Below are 23,821 nucleotides of genomic sequence, written 5' to 3' on the forward strand. Positions count from 1 at the left end.
CCTTGTTTGTGTTATTTGTGTGGGAAAATCAAGAGAGAGAGAGAGAGAGCGAAGCAAAATGCCAATAAAAATTCTCTTCGGTCACTGATAACGGATTCGTCGCGACACTCGCGCGCGATCATTTTCAGCTAAAACATCTCGCACAGTTTCAAAACACCTTCCGAGCGAGTGACAATAAAATTGGGGAAAAAAATCCACAAAAATGATTCCCACGGGAGATGATCTGAAAATTATTAGTGTTGACGTGAAGGATATTCGTTTTCCCACTTCCCTGGGAGCTCATGGATCAGATGCAATGGTAAGTTTTCTTTCAATTCCTTCAATACCAAAGAGATTTTCATATGGAACATTCATGCTTCATGAGATCAACAACAAGGGAGTATTAATAAATTTTGCCGAATGTTATCTTCAAGCAATTCGCCAAATCATTGTTTTACTTAGTGACATGTGTTGATTAGGTGTTGAATTTTAATTGTGCAATAAGCTGTTTTATCTGGCATTTTTTTAATCTTGAAATTCGAGTGCATTGCCATTAAACTTTTGAAGAATTGTGACTGATATGTACATAGTGGGAAGAGGGGTACATTTGAACTGGGACATCTCTGATAGCTCTTTTTTCTTCTATTTTAAAACGGAACTGAGCCTTATCATAATGGAATTTAGATTCAGAATTGGCTTGCGTAGCTTAATTTTGTTATGGTAAGTTCTAGTTTTACTGGAAAATAGGAGAAAAAAGTCCTATTTCAAAGGTGCCCCAATTCAAAGGTACCCCACTTCCCTCTATTGCTTTTAGGTGAAAGAAAAGTTTAATAAAATGCTATTTTATTCCTAACGTAAATTGTCTTTCCACATAATACGCTTCCGTTTATCATCCAACTATGAAACTCATCTAAAAATAATTAGTTTTCCTTAAAACAACGCAGATGATTATTCGAACAGCATTTAGCACTGATTTTTCAATATCTTTTAAGAGATTATCATTTATTTACTGTTTTCTGTTGAATTGTACGATATTTTCGAATTGTCTGCCATTAGGTTCAGTTAATGTTACTAACTGCATATGGGACACTTTTCAAAAGATGATCTTTGTATCGGCAATAGGGGAGTATGGGGCAGTTCAGACAGATAATATATTTAAGATGAGATTCTTTACCATCTCAGCTTCTGTGGTCCGAGATTAAATGAGACCTCGTCAGATCGGGCTCAAAAATCACGAATATCATACCTGCCAAAAACCAATTAATGGCATTATGCATCGAGAAAATTTGCATAGGGTAAATTAAGCTAATTCAAAACCTGCTCCAAATGGAAATTTTTAGCTACTCCAAATGGAAACGTCATTGTTTTCATGACAAATACAGTAGTAAATTATTATATTTATATATTTTCTATACCTCATTTCATTATTTAGTTAATTTTGCTCCAAATAAAGCGAAAATCCATTGATATTCACAAATTCTGATTTGTTAATTTCTCAGAAAAATTAAAAGTGTACCTTTTCACCATCGAATTTTTCATCGATCGACCATGTTTTCCAATGAAAATCACAATAAAATGACTGTTGTTTATTCATTTTGTTTAACATTCATGTCATATTTCTGACTAATTTTAGTTAAATTAAGTGCTAATCTTTATTGTTAACTGTACCTGAAGTTTTCGAATGAAATAATTACCTATTTCGTGAACAAAAAGGGTTTTTTCTGAAGTGTCTGCAAATGCTTCAATAGGAAACCCCGGAAAAATGATGTTTTTGGAGAGATTTTCTTATTTTTTTAAATCGGAAAGGAGAAAAGACCAGGAATAAGAACAAATCCTGCACTCAAGAGCAACTCAACAAGGTTTTGGAAGCCTTTCGTCGCAGTTTCAGTTACACCGTTTGTCTCCAATTAGAAACTTTCCCTTGTCTCCATTTGGAATAATATGTTTCCAATAGAAGTATTTTACGCTCGCGTATTTTTATTGTATTTAAGAAATTTTCAAATTATGTCCAAAGAATTTTCACTAAACAGTAACATTCTTGAAGATACAAGGAGCAAATTTATGTAATTCTCTTCAGAAAAAAATTGAATTTAATGTGTTGAATCTTCTGTCAAAGTCAAAGCGTCTGGAAATGGTTTTGAATTAGGACATTTACCCTACAAACAGGCGATTTCTTTTGAATGACTTGGCCGTAGAACGAATTTCGCGCGGAGTAAAAATAGTCAGAGCAAAAAGATTCAACTGTTTAAAAGAAATTCATCAACAAACAATACTCTATGGCCAGAGTTCTTCAATAAATTGTTAGAATATTTAAAATTTTTAGAAATTGACTTTCTTTTTCTTTTGTTGGCCTTCTATATTCAAACCATTTCAAACAGAAAATAAACAGTGATAAATCCAGCTAAGCTTATGGTAGCTGAGATTCTTTACAGGCGACTGCGGACTGTTTGCAACTCGGAATCCTTGGAATACGTACAAATTCGATTGTGAGGAGAATTTTAAGAGTAAAGAATCGTGTTGACCCAATTTGATCAATTTCGAGTGCCAAGAACAGTTTGCTAGACGTAATTTTTACTGCTCAAACGGAAAATACCGTTGAATAATCATAATAACGGTTTTTCAAGGTCAAAAGTTAAAAAACACCCTAAAGAGCGCATTTATCAAGCCAATACAGTCATGTTTGGACTCATTGGAAAGGTCTTGGAATTTCAGATAAAACTGTACCGGTTCCAATAGGTTTGAATCCGGTTATGAACCGGTAATGAACCGGTTCATAACCGATAACTAATTTTTATACAAAATTCAAATATATTACTCCTAAGCTATTTTGGAAAATATTTTGCATGATTTATAAATCGGTTGAAATCGGTTGTGAACCGGTAAACGGTAAACGATGCGAAAGTAACTTTAGAGGTACAGCTCTCTCATTATTTAATAAACTCGAGGATAACCAAAAAAAAAAACAAAAGAAAATCGTGAAATCGAAACTTTTTCTATACTTATAAAAAATACATTTTGGGGCAAAATTTTGACTTTAACATGATGTAAATAAAATTGAAAAATAAGTGTTCAACTTGTTTTAGTTCAACAAAGGGCATTCAATTCCGAGAAGAATGACGCTTTATTAGTTTAATTCGGTCAATAATTTTTTTTGCTATCGTGTTCGTTAATTTGACAAAATCGTAAAAATGAGAAGTCAAGAGCTTTTGGATGTTCTCTCCCAAGTGTTTGCAAATCTGCTCAGTGCAACACCCAGTGCTCCTTTTCTTTCGTCTCTGTATCTTTGAAAATAGACCGAATTGACTTCTGAAATTTTTATCGTATAGGGGAAGTGAGGCACCTTTGAAATTAGAATTTTTCACCTATGTTTAAGTGGAACTGAGATATATCGTAATATATTTTAGCTTTTCAATCTGTTTGTGCAACTAAATTAAATCACGATAAGGCTTAATTTTATTTAAAAATAGGTGAAAAATTCTTATTTCAAAGGTACCCCACTTTCAAACGTGCCTCACTTCCCCTATTCTTAGATAGTTCATCTATCGATTTAATCAAAAACACTGTGCAACAGTGATTTTGTCCCTGGGTTCTCATGCTATTTTTTCTATTGCTAGGGTAAAATGATTTGCGTAAATACTTATCATTTTGATTTCATTTTGTTTTTGCGCCTGGAATCTAGGCAAAAGCGTTTTTCCCATTTTTTGATACTTGGGCGCCTATATCTCCGATTCTGCTGAACCGATTTATTTTTTAATATGGGAACATTTGTTCTCCTTTACATGCCCGATAATCCTTTTGACAGATGGAGTTCGTACAACTAACACCAGGGGCGCTGTAGTCTCATTTATGTCAGAAAACATGGAAAAATCGATCTTTTTAGCAGCTTTAATAAAAAATATCTCGAAAACTAGGAGTGTCCCTTACAATTTGTTTTGTAGGTTTGATAGAGAATTTTATTAGCTACATTTTCATCCTTGTGCAACTTTTCTCTCAGATTGTTTTTTAACCTCAATATTGAAGTTCAATCGAAAATCGAGCACTATGCCAATTAGAGAAAATCTTAACTATTTCACAGATTTTCACTATTTCTTTTCAAGTTCAGAAAACCAAGGGTATTTCTTTAACTTTTTTTTAACAACTGTAGAAGTTTGATATTTTTTTCTGTTTTATAAAGTTTGTTTAAATATAATACTAGTTAATAACTCAAAAAATATCTTTAGTAGCAATAGAAAAAATAGCATGAGAACCCAAGGACAAAAAAAAGTTTAAAATTGTTGCACAGTGTAATAATTAAAATCGATTCTTCTGACCCTTGTGACCTTATAATTCAAGCTCCTCCTTAACCTTTTAAGGACGATTGGAACACCGGTGTTCCATAAAGAAAATATTTTTTCCTGACTAACCTAAAGTTATTTTTTTTCTTATGTCTGTACAGAATTGTAAAGTTGAAGGTTGAAGGAATCTAGAATATTTTTTGTAAGTCTCTAGCCATTTGCTATGTAGTAAACATTTAAGCTCAAAAATAGTGAATTTTTAAATTCTCAAATTCATAATTGATTTTATTTATTTTTTATACTTCCAATTTTTTTAAGCAAAACCCTTTTGGCAATGAAAACTACAATAATCATACGTAATATTTTTCATTAAAGCGAAAAATATTATTCATTGGTATTGTCAGAAAAATTACTTAAATTTTTGGGCTATTTTTGTCCCTATCGTCCATAGAAGCACAAAATACACCGAATCAGACTCTGTTGGACTTTCCAAGGTTAGATGTAAGACTTATCATTGATTATGTGTCCCAGTTTAATTTTTATTGTTGATTTTCAGTCCGTAAAAAGTGTCTCGTCGTTAAAGGGATAAAGAACATTACAAAATTCTATGTACGTACCTGAACGATTAGAAGTTTCGAAAATTGGTGTGTGTCTCGGCTTAAATTTTAATTTTCGATGATATGAGTCCACTGAAAATTCACAATAATTCTAGCACTTTTGTTGTAAAATTAACGGTGACATTTTCATTTTCACAAAGAATAAAAAACGAGAACTGAATAAATAAAACTGGAAATAAGAATGTCTTATCACAAACTTCACTTTTTGCCTGAAGCACACTGATCCTGACTACTCTTGCGTCTACGTGACTCTGGAGACTCTCCGTGGAGTCAATGGAAACGGTCTGACCTTCACTCTGGGCCGTGGAACTGACGTCGTGCGACTAAGTGTCATGTCCATGAAGCATCTTCTTGAGGGACGCAATGCCGGCGAGATTTTCCGCAATTTCTCCCAAACCTGGCGTTCTCTGACCAGTGAGTCTCAATTGCGATGGATTGGTCCCGAAAAGGGCGTAACACATCTCGCCGTAGCCGCCATCGTGAATGCCCTCTGGGATCTCTGGGCAAAACTCGAGGGTGTCCCACTTTGGCGCCTTCTCACCAATATGGACCCCGAGGTAAGTCAATTTTTTACACTGACCATTTTTTTTCCCTCATAAGAGGCATTTTGTCCGTTAAACATGTTATTGAAAAATTTTATTTAAAAATCTTCAAAAGTTCCTCGCAGCAACAGAGTTAAGAATTAATTTTGTTTTTTTTTTCTTTTTTTTCTTGTCAAAAAAATTCTCATTCTAAAATTATTACAATCTCCGTTCTTCTTCTTCTTCTTTTCTGTTTATGCTCTCTAAAAAAAAACAAATTCTAACGCAATGTGACATTTAAAAAAAAAATGAAGTTTACATGTAATAGATAAAAAGGGAAGAAAGAAGAACATTAAATTTTACAAAGAGATAATAATTTCTCATCACTTGTCCACTCGCACTTGTTGATTTTTCATTTTGTTTTTTTGCACAATTTCTCTTTCTTTCTTTCTCTTTTTTTCGTGATGAATTCTTTTGTCCATGAACTACTAAAATTAAATGCACATTCTGCCACATTTGGCAGGATTTTCTTCGCATGATTTTTTTTTCTTCTTGATGGGCGAGGGGTTTTGGTGGTCAAAAAAAAATGGGATGATTGAAATGACAAAAAAGTTTTTATGGGGCAGAGGGGCGGGGCGTGATATGGATTTAAAAGTAAAGATGATACCTAGGATTTATGGTGGTCAGATGTGTGCCCTAGTCCTCGTCATCGTCATCGGCAAAGGCGTTGTCCGGTGGCTCCGTGAAGCACTGACTCATGGAGAGATTTTTCGTATTGGACGGCCTCAGGGGAACCAGAGCCGCCGTAGATTTTGGAAAACGACTCAGATATCTCTCCAGTCGTAGGAATTTTATGGACACCAGACGATTGTCAAACCACCAACCATTGATCTCATCATGAACAATCCCAGCATCCTTGGGCGTCTCGCAGCGTACATAAACACAGCACGCTGTCTTCTCCAGCTGCACATCCAAGATTCGACACTTGGGGCCCACCTGCATTACACAAATTGCCAATTAACTTTGAGAGAAAAGAAAGAACCACATCATTTTGGTCTCTGAAGAGCTTTAAAAGGATTTTATTGCAGAACTAAAACTGATCAAGAGAAATCTACTCCCTAAAGAGACTATTCCAATATTGAATATCATAACACGAATGTCATAATCGTTAAAAATCGATTTTCCTAGCCGGTCGTCTGTCCGTTCATGGTATAAACACTTTCCGCCTCCAATGATGGGGGAATTTTTTTTTTTAAATCATTTTTTACAAAAATTGTTCCCAATGTGTAGAGGCATTTACTGTACCGAAATTGACCGAATTTTGGGTTGCAAGTACTCTGAGGTTATCTGTAAAAATCTCAGCTATTAAACTTAGCTTATTATGGTCTTATAACTGGTTTTTAAAACCAGAAAATCCGGTGTAAATCCATCTCTTAAACCGCTATTTGTAAGCTTTTCTTTAATGGTCTCTACACAACACTGGAGAAATACATGTTTGTAGAGAGGAGTAACCACTTTTGAACTCTTATTACAAGATAACTCAAATTTGACACAAAACTACTTAGATGTATTGGCTCTAGATTCGTGAAAACAATAGTCCTACAATTTAACACTGGACTACTTAAAAAACTGGTTTTTATTAACAATGCAAAAATAACCACTTCGTCGCCACCTTTCACCACTTTTCGCCAGTTCTGTAACCACTTCTCGCCACCCACTTGAAAAGGTTCAAACTCGATTATTTTAGGCAGTGTTATAAAAAGAATACATTCAGCGTTTCTTTTTCCTCATGATCACCTTATTATTACTCACTTTAAATAATTTTCTTCAATTTTATTTGAGAAATCAAATTATAGGGTAAATGTCCTAATTCAAAACCATTTCCAGACGCTTTAACTTTGACAGAAGGTTCAACACATTAAGTTCAATTTTTTCTGAAGAGAATTACATGAATTTACTCCTTGACTCTTCTAGAATGTTCCTACAGTAGACTCTCTCTCAATCGGGAATATGGGGCAAAGTGTCATCCGGTTTAGCGATAAAATTCAGCGTCAAAGCCTTTGTAAATTCCACAAAAAGCGCCTAATTATAAAGAATCACGATAAAATAGGAAGAAATACAGCGAATTCAGGAAATTAGCTAATTAAACGTGAAAATTGTCAACAAAATTTTTCGCCTGATTGAGAAAGAGCCGATTGAGTGAGAGTTTACTGTATTTAGTGAAAATTCTTTAAATATAATTTGAAAACTTCTTAAATACAAGAAAAATACGCGAGTGTAAAGTGCAGCTATTGGAAACAAATTAATCCAAATGGAGACAAGGGAAATTTTCTAATTGGACACAAACAGTGTAAGTGAAACCGCTACGAAAGGCTTCCACAACCTTGTTGAGTTGCTTTTGAGCGCAGAATTTGTTCTTATTTCTGGTCTTTTCTCATTTCTCATCTAAAACAAAAAGAAAATCTCTCCAAAAAATCATATTTACAGGGTTTCCTATTGAAGCATTTGCAGACACTTCAGAAAAACCCTTTTTGTTCACGAAATAGGTAATTATTTCATTTGAAAAATTCACGTACCGTTAGCAATAAAGATTAGCACTTAAGTAAAATTAGCCAGAAATATGACATAAATGTTAAACAAAACGAATAAACAACAGTCATTTTATTGTGTTTATGATTGGAAAACATGGTCGATCGATGAGAAATTCGATGGTGAAAAGGTACACTTTTAATTTTTCCGAGAAATTTACAAATTAAAATTTGTGAATATGAATGGATTTTCGCTTTATTTGGAGCAAAATTAACTAAATAATGAAACTGTGGTACAGAAAATATATAAATATAATAATTTAGTACTGTATTTATCATGAAAACAATGACGTTTCCATTTGGAGTAGCGAAAAATTTCCATTTAGAGCAGGTTTTGAATTAGATTAAGTTACCCTACTTATTTTTGCAGTAAAATTCAGCATAGGGGCTCTATTCTGCGAATAAAGATAAAGATATATATAAAGAAATAAAGATAAATATAAAGATTTGGTATTCTATAATCAAGATTTCAAAATAAAGCTGTCAAATATCTTTATTTTTAGCTTGGATAAAAACTTTTCAAGATTTGGTATTCTGCGCCCAAGATTTCAAGGTAATTCTAACCTCAATATTCTTTCATTTTCATAAAGATTTCAAAGGTGGTCTCGAGGTGCTTTGAAATCTTTATTTGCGTTTTGAAACTCGTTTGAAAAGCATTAAAGCCATGGAAGATCTTTTAATTTATTAGAAAATTGCAGAGGCAGTATAACGAAGGTAATACGCTAATACATTAGGAACACAATAAATACAACTTTTTTTTTTATTTCAACAAAAAGGGACAGATAATCCTAACCGGCTTATGTAGGTGAGATTCTTAACGTGAGCTAACTCGGAGTTCATGCAAATTCGATTTAGAGCTGAAATTGTGAGTCGCCATTCAGTTATCTTGAATCAAATTCGTGAACTTATACAAATTTTGTATTTAAACCAAAATATCAAGGATTTGGATGAACTGGCACAAAAGTGATATATGGGTAAAATGTAGACCAGAATATACTCTATAATTTTCCTATAGAACATGATCTCATCGATTACTCAGAAGCCAAGATAAGCGAGGTTTTTTGTTTCTGAACTAGTTTTTTCATCCAGAGTGCCCCAAGTAGTCATTTGTTGAACTTCAACTATATCAAAGAATTGTTGTATTTTGTGGGACTTTCCATTTAAAACCATATTTTAAGTGTCTTTGTGGAGTAGAGGCAGTCAAATTGGCATCTGAGTGATTTCAAAGCGTTATTATGGGAAAAATCAATTTTTTCACACTTAAACGGCAAAATCGGAGTGATAGCGTAGTCTGAGTGGAAAATGATGTATGGGCGAAATGTAGAGACAAATGTCCTCTACAATTATGTCGAAGTAATCATCAAAATCGGTTCAGCGACAGTCGAGATAATTGAGGTTATGTGATATTGAAATTGGTTTTTCGACTGTGGCGCCCCTGGTGTTGGTCCCACGAAGTTCAAATATTCTAGAAAGTTGTAGTATTTGGTGAGATCTTTCGTTTAAGCCCTCATTCATCAAAATCGGTCACATAGAACCGGAGATATGATTTTTTGAATTTTGTGAACTTTGACCCCTCATATCTCCGGTTCTATTAAAACCACAGCGCACATACGCACCATTTTGGAAACGTCCTAGACTGGACTACAACATACTAAAATTTCATTAACTTGCACAATGCCGTTTTTGAAAAAAGTGACTTTGAATTTCGATGAATTTTGACGCTATCACAGCGCCACCTGTGGTGACTTTTTGAACTTCCATCTGAAAGTGCTCATCGAGACGAAACCAAAAAGGTAAAATTTAGTTCGCTATGTTAGTTAGAACCGGAGATAGAGGCCGGTCAATGTTCGAACTTTGACCCCTTATAGCTCGGGTCAGGGGTTTTAGATAGACTTAAGGTTTTTTTTGTTTGATAGGTATAATCAACGGCTACAACATACTAAAATTTCAGCCCGATGCACAATGGAATTTTTGAGTTATTTAACTTATAAGATTTAAAAATTTTCTTTTTAATAATAGCGCCCCTAGCGGTGGTTTTATGAACTTGCGATGTTAGAAGGGGAAGTGGCATTTCACGAGAGCTTTCCAAAGAGCCCTCACTTTTTAAATTCTGACAATTAGAACAGGAGTTATGGCCATTTTAAGAAATTTTTTTTGGACCCTTATAGCTCGGGTCAGGGGGGTCGGGGGACCTTAAGTTTGGTATTGATGGAAAGCTCTAAGGCCCAGCTATAACATACTAAAATTTGAGTCCGCTGAATACCATAGGGGCGGAGCTATTGAGAAAACAAAAAGAGGGGGGTCTTCAAAATGGCGGAAGGAGGGGTGGAGGGTGGGGGGTCTATGCACCAAGTTGCAATTTTCACCCGATATATAACCTTTGCCGAAAACCGCAAGTCGATATCTTTTTTAGTTTAGGAGCTATTAAGCTCCAAAGAGCGGCCGGCCGGCCGGCCGGCCAGCCGGCCGGCCGGGAACGTAAAATAGCCACATATATATTCGTGATCAGGAAGTGGCGAAACACATTTTGGCTAAGTTTGAGGTCGATCGGACGACATGAAATTTTGTTAGGATTATAGTAGGTGAGATTGTTAAGAATCTCACCTAATACTTATATTCAGTCATACTTCGAAAAAATGTACTATTTCAGAAGAAGGTAAAATTTTGATGAATTAAAAATCTGAGCTGAATTTATTCTCTAAATCTTATAGTTCAACAAAGATTGTGGAAACTGCTCTCTCTTGGAGTTCGAGCAGTTAAAATCGTTGGTATTAGCGAGAAATGATCCTTTGTACCCTTATGTATCCATTTCTTATTTTTAAAAATTGTTAAAGGTAGGGCTCGCCAAGGAGTTCCCAAGCTTTTCCCATTCAATCATCTCACTTTCTTTTCTCTATGCCTGGCGTTCCGTTTTTATTTGAATGAGTCAGGCTAGACTTTTCCTAAGAACGTCCAGTTTGCTTTTTTTATGGTTGTCTTCTTCCTACACAATCCTAGCCCTCGTTATTGTTACAGGTACTTTATGTGCCGGCCGAAGCTTCAGGTTTAGGATCTAGAGGAATTTCCTCGACTAGAACCTCATACGTTTTATAACAGTGATCATTATTTTTCCTTCTAATGACAATGACAGTGATGAACCGGTATCTGAGAGTTATCTGGGTTCTCTATGACTGACTTGAAGTTGAAGGGCTCCCTTGTATATTTGTATGTTGTTAGTCAAAATTTTAATTTTTGACTAACTAACTATGTTTTGCTGCCAGGTGTTTCCTGATTCTCAAACCGGTAAATCCATCTAAGAAATTTTGTGAAAAGTGCACTCATAAATCTACACTAAAAACAATTGAACATGAAATTCGGGGTTTCTGTACCTTAATCCAATCGTCTAAAATTTATAAAACATTCCCTCTGATTTCTTGCTGTTCAATCAATTTCAAGCTCTTTTTATTCCGGAAATATTTTTTTCTCAAAGTACCTGAGAAGTGTATGAAAAGTGAAATTATTTCTAGGACTTTTGCACTTCATTCAATTTCATACCACTCGAAAGATTTTCCTCGCCCACCACAATTTTAAAAGAAAATTAACTAGAAAAAATATCTCCTACTCCTACCAAGAAATCGGCTTGGTTGACTAAACTAAAGTGCCAAAATGACAAGGCATAAGTGACAGTTTGGATATTGAAATCTTTATTTGCGTTTCTTCGACTTTTTATCCAAGATCGCAGAATGCCAAATCTTGAAATTTTTAAAATCTTTATTTCGAAACTTTATCTTTATCATTATTCGCAGAATAGGGCCCAGAATCGAATTTTCAGGCATTTCTGAGTTTGCCTTTAAAAAATCGTATCATCATACGAATTTGCAATGAAAATATCACCAGAGATTTCAAGCCGATTTAGCCTTATCACTAAACTTATGATACTCATATTGGTCGAAAATGCAAAGTGAAATTTAAATTTAAAAGAAAAATTGTAATGAACTTACCTTCTCGAGAATGGCATCCGTGACGATTGTCTTGAGATTGGGATTATTGGTCTCGAATTTCTCAAACATGTGCCGAATTTTGAGGCACTCCGTGGGTGGATCCTTGATTTTGTTGCTCTTATCAATGGCTGGACTCTGCCATTTCTTCACTGCATTCCCAACACTTCCTGGCCCAGCTGAATTCCTGTGATGCAGCAATGACGGTGAAACTGTATCAATCCACCGCATCATTCGGCAATCCTCCCCATTGCGTGTTCCCATCTCAAATTGAATTCTACTCTCATTCTTGGCCAGATACTCAATAGCCTCCTGCCAAGCTGCATCCAATTCCTTTCGCTGTGCCACAGGAATGAGTTTGTCACGCAAATGATTCACCACAACCAATCCACCAGCTTCATTTGTTGCCTGTTCCATGAGAACTGTAATGATTTCACTAATCATCCTATCCACTTTGGCCTGTCGCATCCTCTTCACATAGATGACAAACTTCCAAAAGAGATTTCCAGCATACACCATAATGCCCAAAAGGGCCATTGTGCCCACAATCAGGAAGAATTTCTGCATTTTACTGCGCAACAGACAACTCAGTGGCAAACGTGGATTAAGAATACCAAAACAATTCCCACGGGATTCTCTCAGTTGGACCACCTCATCGAATGTCAGTGCCTCCCCATCGGCATTAACATGATTCACTCCCCATTGTGGATTGCGCTCAATCAGGTACTCCATATTGTGCAACTGCTGCACAATTCGCCCTACACTCACGCCCTCATTGTGCCTCGACGCCAGCTGAATCACTTCACTGGCTGTCATTGTAAACGGACGCCCCGGATCCCGACACCGATTCCCCTCAACGCGCGCCTGCAATTCCGGCGCTATTGCCTTGAGCATCTCCAGCGCCGGTTCCACATCTCCTCGTTCAATGCACGCATACCCTGGCCTCTTTAGTCCCATTCCCTCGCCACACAGCTCCACAGACGCCACCTCAGCACTCAACGTATTGACGAGGTCAGGACTGATGGTCAAATAGGCAAAGATGACAAACATGATGAAGACAATGAATGTGGTCACGAGGAGGCATGGCACGAGAGTCTGCTTGAAACCATACTGCTCATCCAAGCGACTCACAAGATTCGACAGGGCAGTCTGGACACTCTGCGGTGCCGCATGGCTAACCGCTGAGTGACGGGGAAGCGTTGGGGTCTCTGGGGCATGATGGACAATGCTGTCAATTGACGAACTCGAGGAATTTACATCAGGCACCTGAACACCAAAATATCTGGAGGAATGCAAATTTATATAATGTCCTTCGATTCGCAAAAAAAAAATATGAGAATTTCCAATTAATTATACTGGAGTTATCTTTCTATTTAAACAAATAAAAGTTTTGAATAAATAAAAAACAGGGTTTGAAAACAAAATTAAAATGAAATGCTCTACTTGAAATGTCGCGGACTCTAGAGGCTACAGGACAAACGGTTAGAGATAGCGACTTGAGATATTCGGAGGACCCCCCCATAATAATGTTCATTGACTTCCTTTGGAAATTATTAACTTCAAGTTCGACTCAATGATTAATTAACACCTCAAAAACCATTTTTTAAACTTACTGAAAAATGCATTTTGCGATTTTTTTCCATTTTTATATGTTTCAAAAGTCGCCTACATAGTATATAAAATTTACTACGATTATCGTGTGTAACGGAAGTAATAGGCTAAGTGTTTCAAGTTTCGGAATTTTTACAAATAAGCACCAAAAAGTCTAGAGGTGGCCAAAACGGGGAGGTCATAAGTAAAGACAGAGGCTACAAGTAATGCCGCTACCCTAGTTATAAATAGGGCCTCGACAGACCTGAGGATTAGCCGAGAGACGGCTTAGCGTAATTTTATTAGAAATAATCGTCAAACTACATTTCTATCATTTTCCACTAAGTCGTCTCTCGTAAGCCGTAAGTGTGTCTAGGCCTTAAGCACCAAAGTCCCAAGTTTGAAATGCAATATTTTTAATACATATATTGAAATTTCTTGTTACTTCTTTTTAGGAGGGTTGATTGGAACCTTGAAAAGTAGTTTATTATCTTTGTTTTCTTTAAATTAGTTCCTCAAATATTGAAAAAATAATAATAAAAGATATAGACATTGCTTTGTGTGCTATTCCGACCACTTTGAATAGAATTTCGACCACCTTGTTTGTGACCATCTTGTGCAAAACAACGGATAGAAAATTGAGTAATATCATACGGAACGAGTTTGATATTTAATTTAAAACATTTATATAATCCACAAGCCCTGAAATTTTCCGTGTAATTTATCTTGAAGACCTAAAGAGTTGACCTTGATATCCCAAATTTACGCTCAGATTCCCGTAGCTGTTTGACCTTCCTGAACTCATATAAGACCTTTTTCAGAGGCGATGCTTTCTTCTTACTTTGGGCCTTTACAAACCCAGAAATCAAAAAAGAACTTAAAAAATTAAGAATTTTGGAGAAATAAAAAATGTGGTCAAAATAGTAAACATAATCTCACAGGAGAGACGCTCACAAAATGTTTTTTTTTTTGACACAAAATACGTGGTCCAGCTAGGAAATTCCACTCGGAAACTAAAGAAGGATCCCCTATTAATATCAACTAAAACAATCTTTAATGTAGACTAATCAATTTTAATAAAAAAAACTTCGAAGGAAAAATATTTGCACTTCACTACAAACTACCAGGCTCCCAGCAACACAAGCGATCTGCTATATTTCTTTGTAAGACTTTTTCCACATAGAAGTTTCTATAACACAATTATAAATAAAATCATTGACTATTTCGAAGAATAAAATCTATAATAAACTAATTTAGTTGCTTTGCCGAAGTTACACTCAAAGTGGCCGAAATTGAAAGAAGGCCGAAATTAGACACTCTTACCCTATGATTATTGTAGAAATATTTGCAACGATTACTAAAAGTTGAAATTTCAAACTATAAAATCGTTAATAAACCTTTTCCTTACGATAAATCATACTTTTCAAATACACACGATAATACTAATTTGTTTCACTCTTGAAAATTATTGTATTTTTGGGAATTCATCTAAAGAAATATCAACTCGTTTTTACTGTGTGTAGACAGATATTTGTTTTCTATAAGAAAATACCGTTGGATCATTTCTAATAAAGGGTTTTCAAGGTCAAAGGTTAAAAGGCTTTAGAGAGCGTATTTCTCAACCGAATGGGCTTATGTTTGGGCTCGTCGGGCTCGTCGGAACGCTCTTTGATTTTCGGAAAAATCTAAAGTACTTCCAATCGGTTATGAACAAGTAATGAAACAAAACTATTTTTTATACGAAATTAAATTGTATAACTTCTGGATTGTTTCTGATAAATTCTGAGGTGAGCTATAAATTGGTGTCAATTGGTTGGATACCGATAAAAATTAAAAATGATTTAATGAAAAAAAATTTTGCGAAATGCTTGAAGTGGTGACTATTATGACTTTCCCCATGAAGTGAATACTTGTAAATCGGACCAAAACGCCAAAATCTCGAAAAGACAAGATCCCGGCTGGGTCAAAACGGTCAAAATTCCGAAAGCCAAAATCCCAAATGGTCAAAATCCTGAAAAGGGCCTCTAAATTATATAGAGGATAATGGCCTTAATTCTGAGACCAAAGTAAAGATCAAGATTAAGAAAATTTCAAGATTTTGGTATTCTGAAATCAAAAAATCAAGATATCAAATTTGTCAAAGGTATTTTTGAATTTCAACAAATTCAAAAGAGAAATGAAGATATTTGTGACAAGTGACATTTCGTTAAGTGTGGAAAATCTTGAAATCTTGGTTCTTAGCTAAGATACTTTAAGTTCCATAAATACTTCGCGTCAGAATATGAAATCTTGATTTTGGAAATATTTGACAGCTTGAAATTTTGATTTTGGTCTCAGAATTGAGATCTGTGTGAAATAATTTTGGATTTTGTGATTTTGGCGTTAGGGATTTTGGCTTTCGGGATTTTGATTTTCAGAATTTTTGCTTTTCGGGATTATGACATATTCGAGATCTTGGTCGTCGGGATCTAGGGCTTTTCAGAATTTTGTCTTTTTCAGAATATTTGTCCGTTCGATCACCATAATGAAAGGAGATAAAAAATAAAATGGTATATATATAAAACTAAAATTATACCCGAATCTTTTCCGTCAGACGTCTTTCTTCAGTTTTTTGTGACATCGCTTCTGATATCAATGTTAAATCTACTTTGAAAGTTAGTATTTCAATAATTAAGTGGTTAGTAATCATGTAATATTAGATTTGCTTTGAAGTTATTTCTTGTATTTTTTTGTCAAGTTTTAAGGGAAATAATAAACTTAAAAATCAGTTTGTCTGGCGTTCTGCATTGTATACTCTAGAAATTGTGAAATTTACAGGTATCATAACCGGTTTAATCACATTAAAGATCTAAGGGCCTTTTCAAATAATCAAAATTTGTTTTAATCGGTTCAGTAATAGGTCTTCAGAACTGTTTAACTTTTGACTTTGGAAAAGAATCATTATTAGGAAGGATTCATTCAAAGCAATTTTCGAATATGAACTAAAAATAGACCACCCTCTAATTTATTCAAAAATTTAAAAAAATAATCACAAAACCAGTTTTTAAGATCTTTGAAAACAAGTTTTAAAATGCAATTTGTGATTCAAAAAAAGAAAAATATGTTCTGCAAATGCGGAAAGGTATTTTTTCTATTTGTGTTATTTTCCTTGTCCCTTTATAAAAAAATAGCTGTAGGGGAAAACGTGCTACCTACGGACAACTCAAGCTTCGAACAACTCTCTTTTTGCAATTTGTTTTTAATGAATTTGACACAATATAATTCTACATTTTAATAGCTAGTCCAATACCTCAAATTTTCAGAAAAGAGCCATAGATAAAATCCATTAGGAACATAGAAAAAAATCAACTTGTCCGAAACTTGAGTCATCCAAAATTAGCGCGCTTTCTCCTATATAAAAGAATAAAATTATTTGTTTAGGGAAAAAACGGGGATGCGATCAACTTTTTTTCCTCATAACTTTAACACTTTTTAGGTGTAAAAATATATCAACATTTTTTAATGTTAATATTACACCTTTTTAAGGGCAAAATTAACATGAAAAAGGGTAACTTTAACCCCTAATACATATAAAAAACATAATATTTACACCGATTTCGGATAAATAATGCAGGGTAAACTAAACATTTCCGGAATGCTATTTTAACTTTTTCGGATTTCTCTCAGTGAATGAATAATATAAAGAATCCCTTGCAATATTGCACTGAAATCTGCAATTTACAATTTTCCTGAGATTAAGCAAAATTTTAGATCAAAAAAATGCTTTTCTGGAATAACTTCCAAGTCAGAAAGCTTCAAATTGACTTCCTGATTTTTTCTATAATTTTTTTTAAATTAAAATTAGAAATTCCTTTTAGGTATAAATGGCCATACGAAAATTACTATAAATTAAAAGGACAGATAATCCTAACCGGCTTATGTAGGTGAGATTCTTAACGTGAGCTAACTCGGAGTGCATGCAAATTCGATTTGGAGCTGAAGTTGGGAGACGCCATTCAGTTATCTTGAATCAAATTCGTGAAATTATACAAATTTTGTATTTAAACCAAAATATCAAGGATTTGGATGAACTGGCAGAAAAGTGTTATATGGGTGAAATGTAGACCAGAATGTTCTCTATAATTTTGCCGTAGAACTTGAACTCATCGATTACTCAGAAGCCAAGATAAGCGAGGTTTTTTGTTTCTTAACTCGTTTTTTCATCCAGAGTGCCCCAAGTAGTCATTTGTTGAACTTCAACTATATCAAAGAATTGTTGTATTTTGTGGGACTTTCCATTTAAACCCCTATTTTAAGTGTCTTGGTGGAGTAGAGGCAGTCAAATTGGCATCTGAGTGATTTCAAAGCGTTATTATTGGAAAAATCAATTTTTTCACACTTAAACGGCAAAATCGGAGTGATAGCGTAGTCTGAGTGGAAAATGATGTATGGACGAAATGTAGAGACAAATGTGCTCTACAATTATGTTGAAGTAATCATCAAAATCGGTTCAGCGACAGTCGAGATAATTGAGGTTATGTGATATTGAAATTGGTTTTTCGACTGTGGCGCCCCTGGTGTTGGTCCCACGAAGTTCAAATATTCTAGAAAGTTGTAGCATTTGGTGAGATCTTTCGTTTAAGCCCTCACTCATCAAAATCGGTCACATAGAACCGGAGATATGATTTTTTGAATTTCGTGAACTTTGACCCCTCATATCTCCGGTTCTATTGAAACCACAGCGCGCATACGCACCATTTTGGAAACGTCCTAGACTGGACTACAACATACTAAAATTTGATTAACTTGCACAATGCCGTTTTTGAGAAAAGTGACTTTGAATTTCGATGAATTTTGACGCTATCACAGCGCCACCTGTGGTGACTTTTTGAACTTCCATCTGAAAGTGCTCATTGAGACGAAACCAAAAAGGTAAAATTTATGTCGCTATGTTAATTACAACCGGAGATAGAGGCCGGTCAATGTTCGAACTTTGACCCCTTATAGCTCGGGTCAGGGGTTTTAGATCGACTTAAGGTTTTTTTTTGTTTGATAGGTATAATCAACGGCTACAACATACTAAAATTTCAGCCCGATGCACAATGGAATTTTTGAGTTATTTAACTTATAAGATTTAAAAATTTTCTTTTTAATAATAGCGCCCCTAGCGGTGGTTTTATGAACTTGCGATGTTAGAAGGGGAAGTGGCATTTCACGAGAGCTTTCCAAAAAGTCCTCACTTTTTAAATTCTGACAATTAGAACCGGGGTTATGGTCATTTTAAGAAATTTTTTTTGGACCCTTATAGCTCGGGTCAGGGGGGTCGGGGGACCTTAAGTTTGGTATTGATGGAAAGCTCTAAGGCCCAGCTATAACATACTAAAATTTGAGACCGCTCGATGCCATAGGGGCGGAGCTATTGAGAAAATAAAAAAAGGGGGGTCTTCAAAATGGCGGAAGGAGGGGTGGGGGGTGGGGGGTCAATGCACCAAGTTGCAATTTTCATGCGATATATAACCTTTGCCGAAAACCGCAAGTCGATATCTTTTTTAGTTTAGGAGTTATTAAGCTCCAAAGAGCGGCCAGCCGGCCGGCCGGGAACGTAAAATAGCCACATATATATTCGTGATCAGGAAGTGCTGAAACACATTTTGGCCAAGTTTGAGGTCGATCGGACGACATGAAATTTTGTTAGGATTATAGTAGGTGAGATTGTTAAGAATCTCACCTAATATAAGTCACTTTGTCTGGATAAATCTGTGAGGCATTCGAGGATAAATGGTAACCAGAATATATTTTTTAAATACCTGTTGCTGGGACTCCTCCTGGTAGAAGCTGCTTCCTTGCTCACGGTTTCCCCGCGCAGCCGAAGGAGCCGTTTGGTGAAATCACTAAGATATGGTGACTCCTCGGCTGAATTGTGCCCATTCGACGACGACGAGGTGTTAATGCCGGAGAATCTGTTGGATGTCACTCCAGCATCTAAGTACTGTCCGTCTGCAGCATCCGCCTGTGGCGTATAGCGCTTCCGGAAGTTGAATCCCGACAGGCGGCTGCTGGCATACGAGTTGTGCTTGTAGTCGGGCGGCAGGTGGATATCTGAGTCCTCATCCGTGTCCGGAGCCACAATTGGCGGCGGCACAAACACCGCACTTCGCGGCTGAATGGGCACCTTGACCGTGGGATAGTTGCTATGTACCGTGTGGCGTTTGTTTTTAGCTGGGGGCGGGAGCATTGTGCCAAAGGATGTGGACTTGTGCGGGCGTCCGTGGGCAAATGAGGTCCCGTCAATCTGATGGCGACTGTGGGTGCTTGTGTCAAGATCCGATTCCTCTCCACTCGAATACCTTGTCACATACGATGTGTCCTTGCGCAGCTTCTCCTGATCCTGCTGCATACGCGTCCGTAGCCGTGATATCAGCACCTTCCTTGTTGTTGCTGTCACGGGTGTATTGGGGAAGCCGTACTGCACCAACAACTGACCCACTTCCGCATTACTCAGACGCTCAAGTTGATTTCTCGACTTGTTCATCATTCACTGTGTCACTTCCTGTGTGCCCCAACACACCAAAATCCCCAAATTTTTCCGTGAGAAACAAAATACCAAATGTCAAAGCAGGCCCCCCTATCACATAACCTCACTTTCCCCCCTCAATGATGCTATTTTTAGTTGTGCGTCATACGATACTAACCATCTGCTTTACCACCTATTGGTGTCTCCAGCCAGTTCAATTGCACCCTCTGGAAGTCTTTGTGGTGCCGTAGGGCACAATATGGGGGCACTTTCACGACGAAAACTCACAAGAAAGTCACAGAAAAACGCAATTTTTTCAGGCGAGCGAGACACACAATCCAAAACTGATTACAGCGCCACAAGTGTTTACTAGCTGAATTAAACTCCAATGCTTTTTTTTATCCAGAAAAACAGATTTTCACAATAAATTTTTGCTTTTTTCCCCAGCTTCTTGTCTCTACGATCGACTTCCGCTACATCAGTGATGTCCTGACCCCAAGAGAAGCAATAGAAATGCTCAAAAATGCTCAAGAGGGAAAACAAGAGAGAATTGAAGAACTCCTAGAGAGAGGTTATCCCGCCTATACTACCCAAGTTGGCTGGATGGGATACAGCGATGGAAAAATCCGTGAATTGTGCACGAAATATATGGATATGGGCTTCCGGGCGTTTAAACTTAAAGTCGGAAGGGATATCAGTAGCGATGTGAAACGCTGCGAGTTGGTTCGAAAAGAAATTGGCTATGAAAATACCCTCATGATTGATGCTAATCAAATCTGGGATGTTAATGAGGCTATCGAGTGGGTAAAGAAGCTGGCCCACTTTAAACCACTATTTATCGAAGAACCAACTTCTCCGGATGATGTTCTAGGACATGCAGCAATTGCCAGAGCTCTTAGGTAAGGCACAATATATTTTTCCTGAGTTACCCAGCGCAATTTTTCTTCTCTTGTTCAGACCTCTAGGAATTGGTGTGGCAACCGGAGAAATGTGCTGCAACCGCGTACTCTTCAAGCAATTCCTACAAGCTGGTGCAATGCAGTACTGCCAGATAGATTCAGCTAGGATTGGAGGAGTTAATGAAATTCTGAGTGTCTATTTAATGGCTAAAAAATTCAATGTCCCCGTCATTCCTCATGCTGGTGGTGTGGGATTGTGTGAAATGGTGCAGCATCTGCAAATGTGGGAATATACTTCACTGTGCAAATCTCAGAAAATGATTGAATTTGTGGATCAGCAGCATGATCAATTTGTCCATCCCGCCAGAGTGATCGATGCTAAATACACTGCTCCCACTGATCCCGGTTACAGCACTGAATTAACAGCTGAAGCTATTGAAAATTATGAGTATCCCAGTGGAAAAGAGTGGCAGAGAATGTTTCAAGAGGGAATCTTCCAGGAAATCAAATATTGAGGCATTTTTTTGGCGCAATTTTTACATCCCATTTTTTATCCAAGATTTCAGCCATTTTCAGCCATTATTATCCAAAGGGTTATTTTTTGGAGGGAAACGTGACACTTTTGTAAGGTTTGAGGTTAGATTCTGAGGAATAAAAGCGTTGATTTGGAGGATTTTTATGTAATTTTTGTGCAAAATTATGAAATTCGAACGTTCTCTTACTCGTTATGGGCACGGAAGTGGCTACACTTCCGTCTGCTATGAATCCGGGACTGAGTAAGTATTTTTTTTGATGCATAAAAGCTTTGAAATTACTTGGAAAATCAATCTGCATTCATTTTGGTGTCCAGGAACATCATCTCTTCTGGTAGTGATGGTGATATTCACATCTGGAAGGGTGTGGAGGATGATGACCCAGTGACTGGATGTGCTGGGGAGTTTATTTCATGCTTGGGCTTCTATGACGATCGCATTTTTGTGGGAACCGAACTGAATGTCGTGCAGATTCTCACGCACAGGGATTTTGACCGGGATGGAACACAGTTCCGTTTTACAGCCCCAGCGACTGCCCTTAAGATCACTGACAAATACATCGCCGCAGGATCTGAGGACACAACCATTAAGGTAACTATTCGGGAGAATTCAGAAGAGATTGATTTGTCTGGACATTCTGGTCCAATTTTGGCTCTTGACTTGAGTCCTGAGGGATTTCTAGCCTCAAGTTCTGGGGATGGGAGTTTGAGGATTTGGAAGCTCGATGACCAGAGTGTTGTGAAAAAGATTGAAGGATTTCCTCTGGTTAAGACGGTTTCCCTAGCCGAAGGATATGCAACGCCATCCTTCTTCCCAAAATTCGGGAAATATCTGGCCTATCCAAAGGACAAGGAAATTATCGTTCTGGAATCGACAAACTGGACACAGAAACACATCCTGAAGAATGATAAAATCTCCGGAAAGTACTCAGTGTGTATGTTCTCGCCATGTGGCAAGTTCATCTGCGCAGGAAGTACAACTGGAGAAATCAGCGTTTGGGATTTCAACACCCTCGAGAGTGTCAAGGGGCCAACGAAAGGGGATAACAGTGACATGATCACATCCATTGACTGGTGCTCAAGTTCCGGAGATCAAATTGTTTTTGCAGACAAAGCTGGTCAGATTGCATGCATCACCCTGAAAAACAGCGAGGGAAAGCGTTTGGCTGAAGTGGCAGAGGACAGAGAGAATTTCCTGGAAGAAGAAGCTTTCGGGGAGTCTGATACGGAGTCTGACGGCAGCGAAGATGAGGACAATGAGAATTGTATCTCACTCAGACGCCTCAAAAAGGCGACCATGGGCAAACTTCCTGAACACGACGAAGAGGTCAAGAGTATAGACATCCCGCGCGAACCTCAGATAAAACTCTCCCCACTCCAGGGACCCTTCCAACCCGGAGCAACTCCTGACCATCTCGAACATCGGTATATGGCTTGGAATGGCGTGGGCATTGTCAAAGCTAATCGAACTGATTCTGAGAATTCCATTGAAGTGGAATTCCACGATGTCACAGTCCATCATGCCATCCACATGAACAATTTCCTGGGTCACACTCTAGCAGCTCTCAGCGAGCGAGTTCTTGCCCTCTCGGGCTGTTCTCCATGCAAAGTCGTGGGAATTGCCTTAGGAGCAGGAAGCAGGGAATGGTCTGTGAGCTTACCGGGATGTGAAGAAGCCCTAGCTCTCACGGCATCTGACAAACTCGTTGCAGTGGCCACAGATGAGCGCCTTCTTAGGATCTTCACTACCCTAGGCACTCAGAGAGAAGTTGTATCAATACCTGGAGCTCCAGTAGCTCTTGCCAGTCATTCCTCTCGCATCATTGCCATTCACCATACAACTTCTACCGCCCTGGACGCCGATCAGCATCTCAATGCGATGCTGATTGATGCGCTTGGGCTTCAGCTGCGCTCTCGCGACATCAGACTCCCCCTCTCACCAAAATCCCGACTAACCTGGATCGGATTCACAGATTCCGGTTCCCCAGCCTCTTTCGATTCCGCCGGAATGCTGAGGATCTTCCAGCGCAGCTCCAATCTCTGGTATCCAGTCTGCGACTTCGCGCAGCACAGCAACGGAGCCTCAGACACTTTCTACATCGTCGAAGTGTCAGAGGAGAAACAACTGGTCAGAGCTATTCTCTGCAGAGGAACATCCTACCCATTAACATCCCCTCGACCTATCGTCATGGAAATCCCCATGCAGATGCCAATGTGCGAAATTGAAGCAGAAAAATCCGCCTGGGAAGATGCTCTGGTGCGTCAGGCAATCTTCAATGTGGACAACAGGGAGAAATTGATGCGTGAGACTGCCATTAAACTCTTTGCGGTGAGTTGAAATCTTCTCTAAA

At 37.4% G+C, this 23,821-nt stretch overlaps 3 protein-coding genes across 4 annotated transcripts in view; 2 read left to right on the forward strand and 1 right to left on the reverse strand.

Moving 5' to 3' along the window:
• Window positions 1-40: 40 nt before the first annotated feature.
• Window positions 41-21,611, forward strand: LOC129801184 (mitochondrial enolase superfamily member 1-like). The gene is made up of 4 exons (XM_055845970.1): window positions 41-298; window positions 5,086-5,427; window positions 20,487-20,938; window positions 20,997-21,611. Exons 1-4 carry the CDS (start codon window positions 203-205, stop codon window positions 21,451-21,453), a joined length of 1,347 nt encoding a protein of 448 aa, XP_055701945.1. The 5' UTR covers window positions 41-202; the 3' UTR covers window positions 21,454-21,611.
• LOC129801181 (inner nuclear membrane protein Man1) lies at window positions 5,476-20,412 on the reverse strand. Of its 2 annotated transcripts, XM_055845964.1 has the most exons (4): window positions 20,218-20,412; window positions 19,333-20,075; window positions 11,960-13,238; window positions 5,476-6,387 (listed from the first exon to the last, which is right to left on the reverse strand). In XM_055845964.1, the coding sequence occupies exons 2-4, from the start codon at window positions 20,058-20,060 to the stop codon at window positions 6,088-6,090; spliced, it is 2,307 nt and encodes a 768-aa protein (XP_055701939.1). In that variant the 5' UTR covers window positions 20,061-20,075; window positions 20,218-20,412; the 3' UTR covers window positions 5,476-6,087. The 2 variants fall into 2 exon arrangements, with proteins under 2 accessions (XP_055701939.1, XP_055701938.1); XM_055845963.1 differs by having other exon boundaries at window positions 19,333-20,407.
• LOC129801180 (WD repeat and HMG-box DNA-binding protein 1) overlaps window positions 21,529-23,821 on the forward strand; it is an 8,345-nt gene continuing 6,052 nt past the window's right edge. The window contains exons 1-2 of the mRNA XM_055845962.1: window positions 21,529-21,714; window positions 21,789-23,799. Coding sequence (XP_055701937.1) covers window positions 21,638-21,714; window positions 21,789-23,799 — 2,088 coding nt within the window. The 5' untranslated portion in view covers window positions 21,529-21,637. The remainder of the gene's footprint in view (window positions 21,715-21,788; window positions 23,800-23,821) is intronic.

Source organism: Phlebotomus papatasi, chromosome 2, assembly GCF_024763615.1.
Source record: "Phlebotomus papatasi isolate M1 chromosome 2, Ppap_2.1, whole genome shotgun sequence".
NCBI lineage: Eukaryota > Metazoa > Arthropoda > Insecta > Diptera > Psychodidae > Phlebotomus > Phlebotomus papatasi.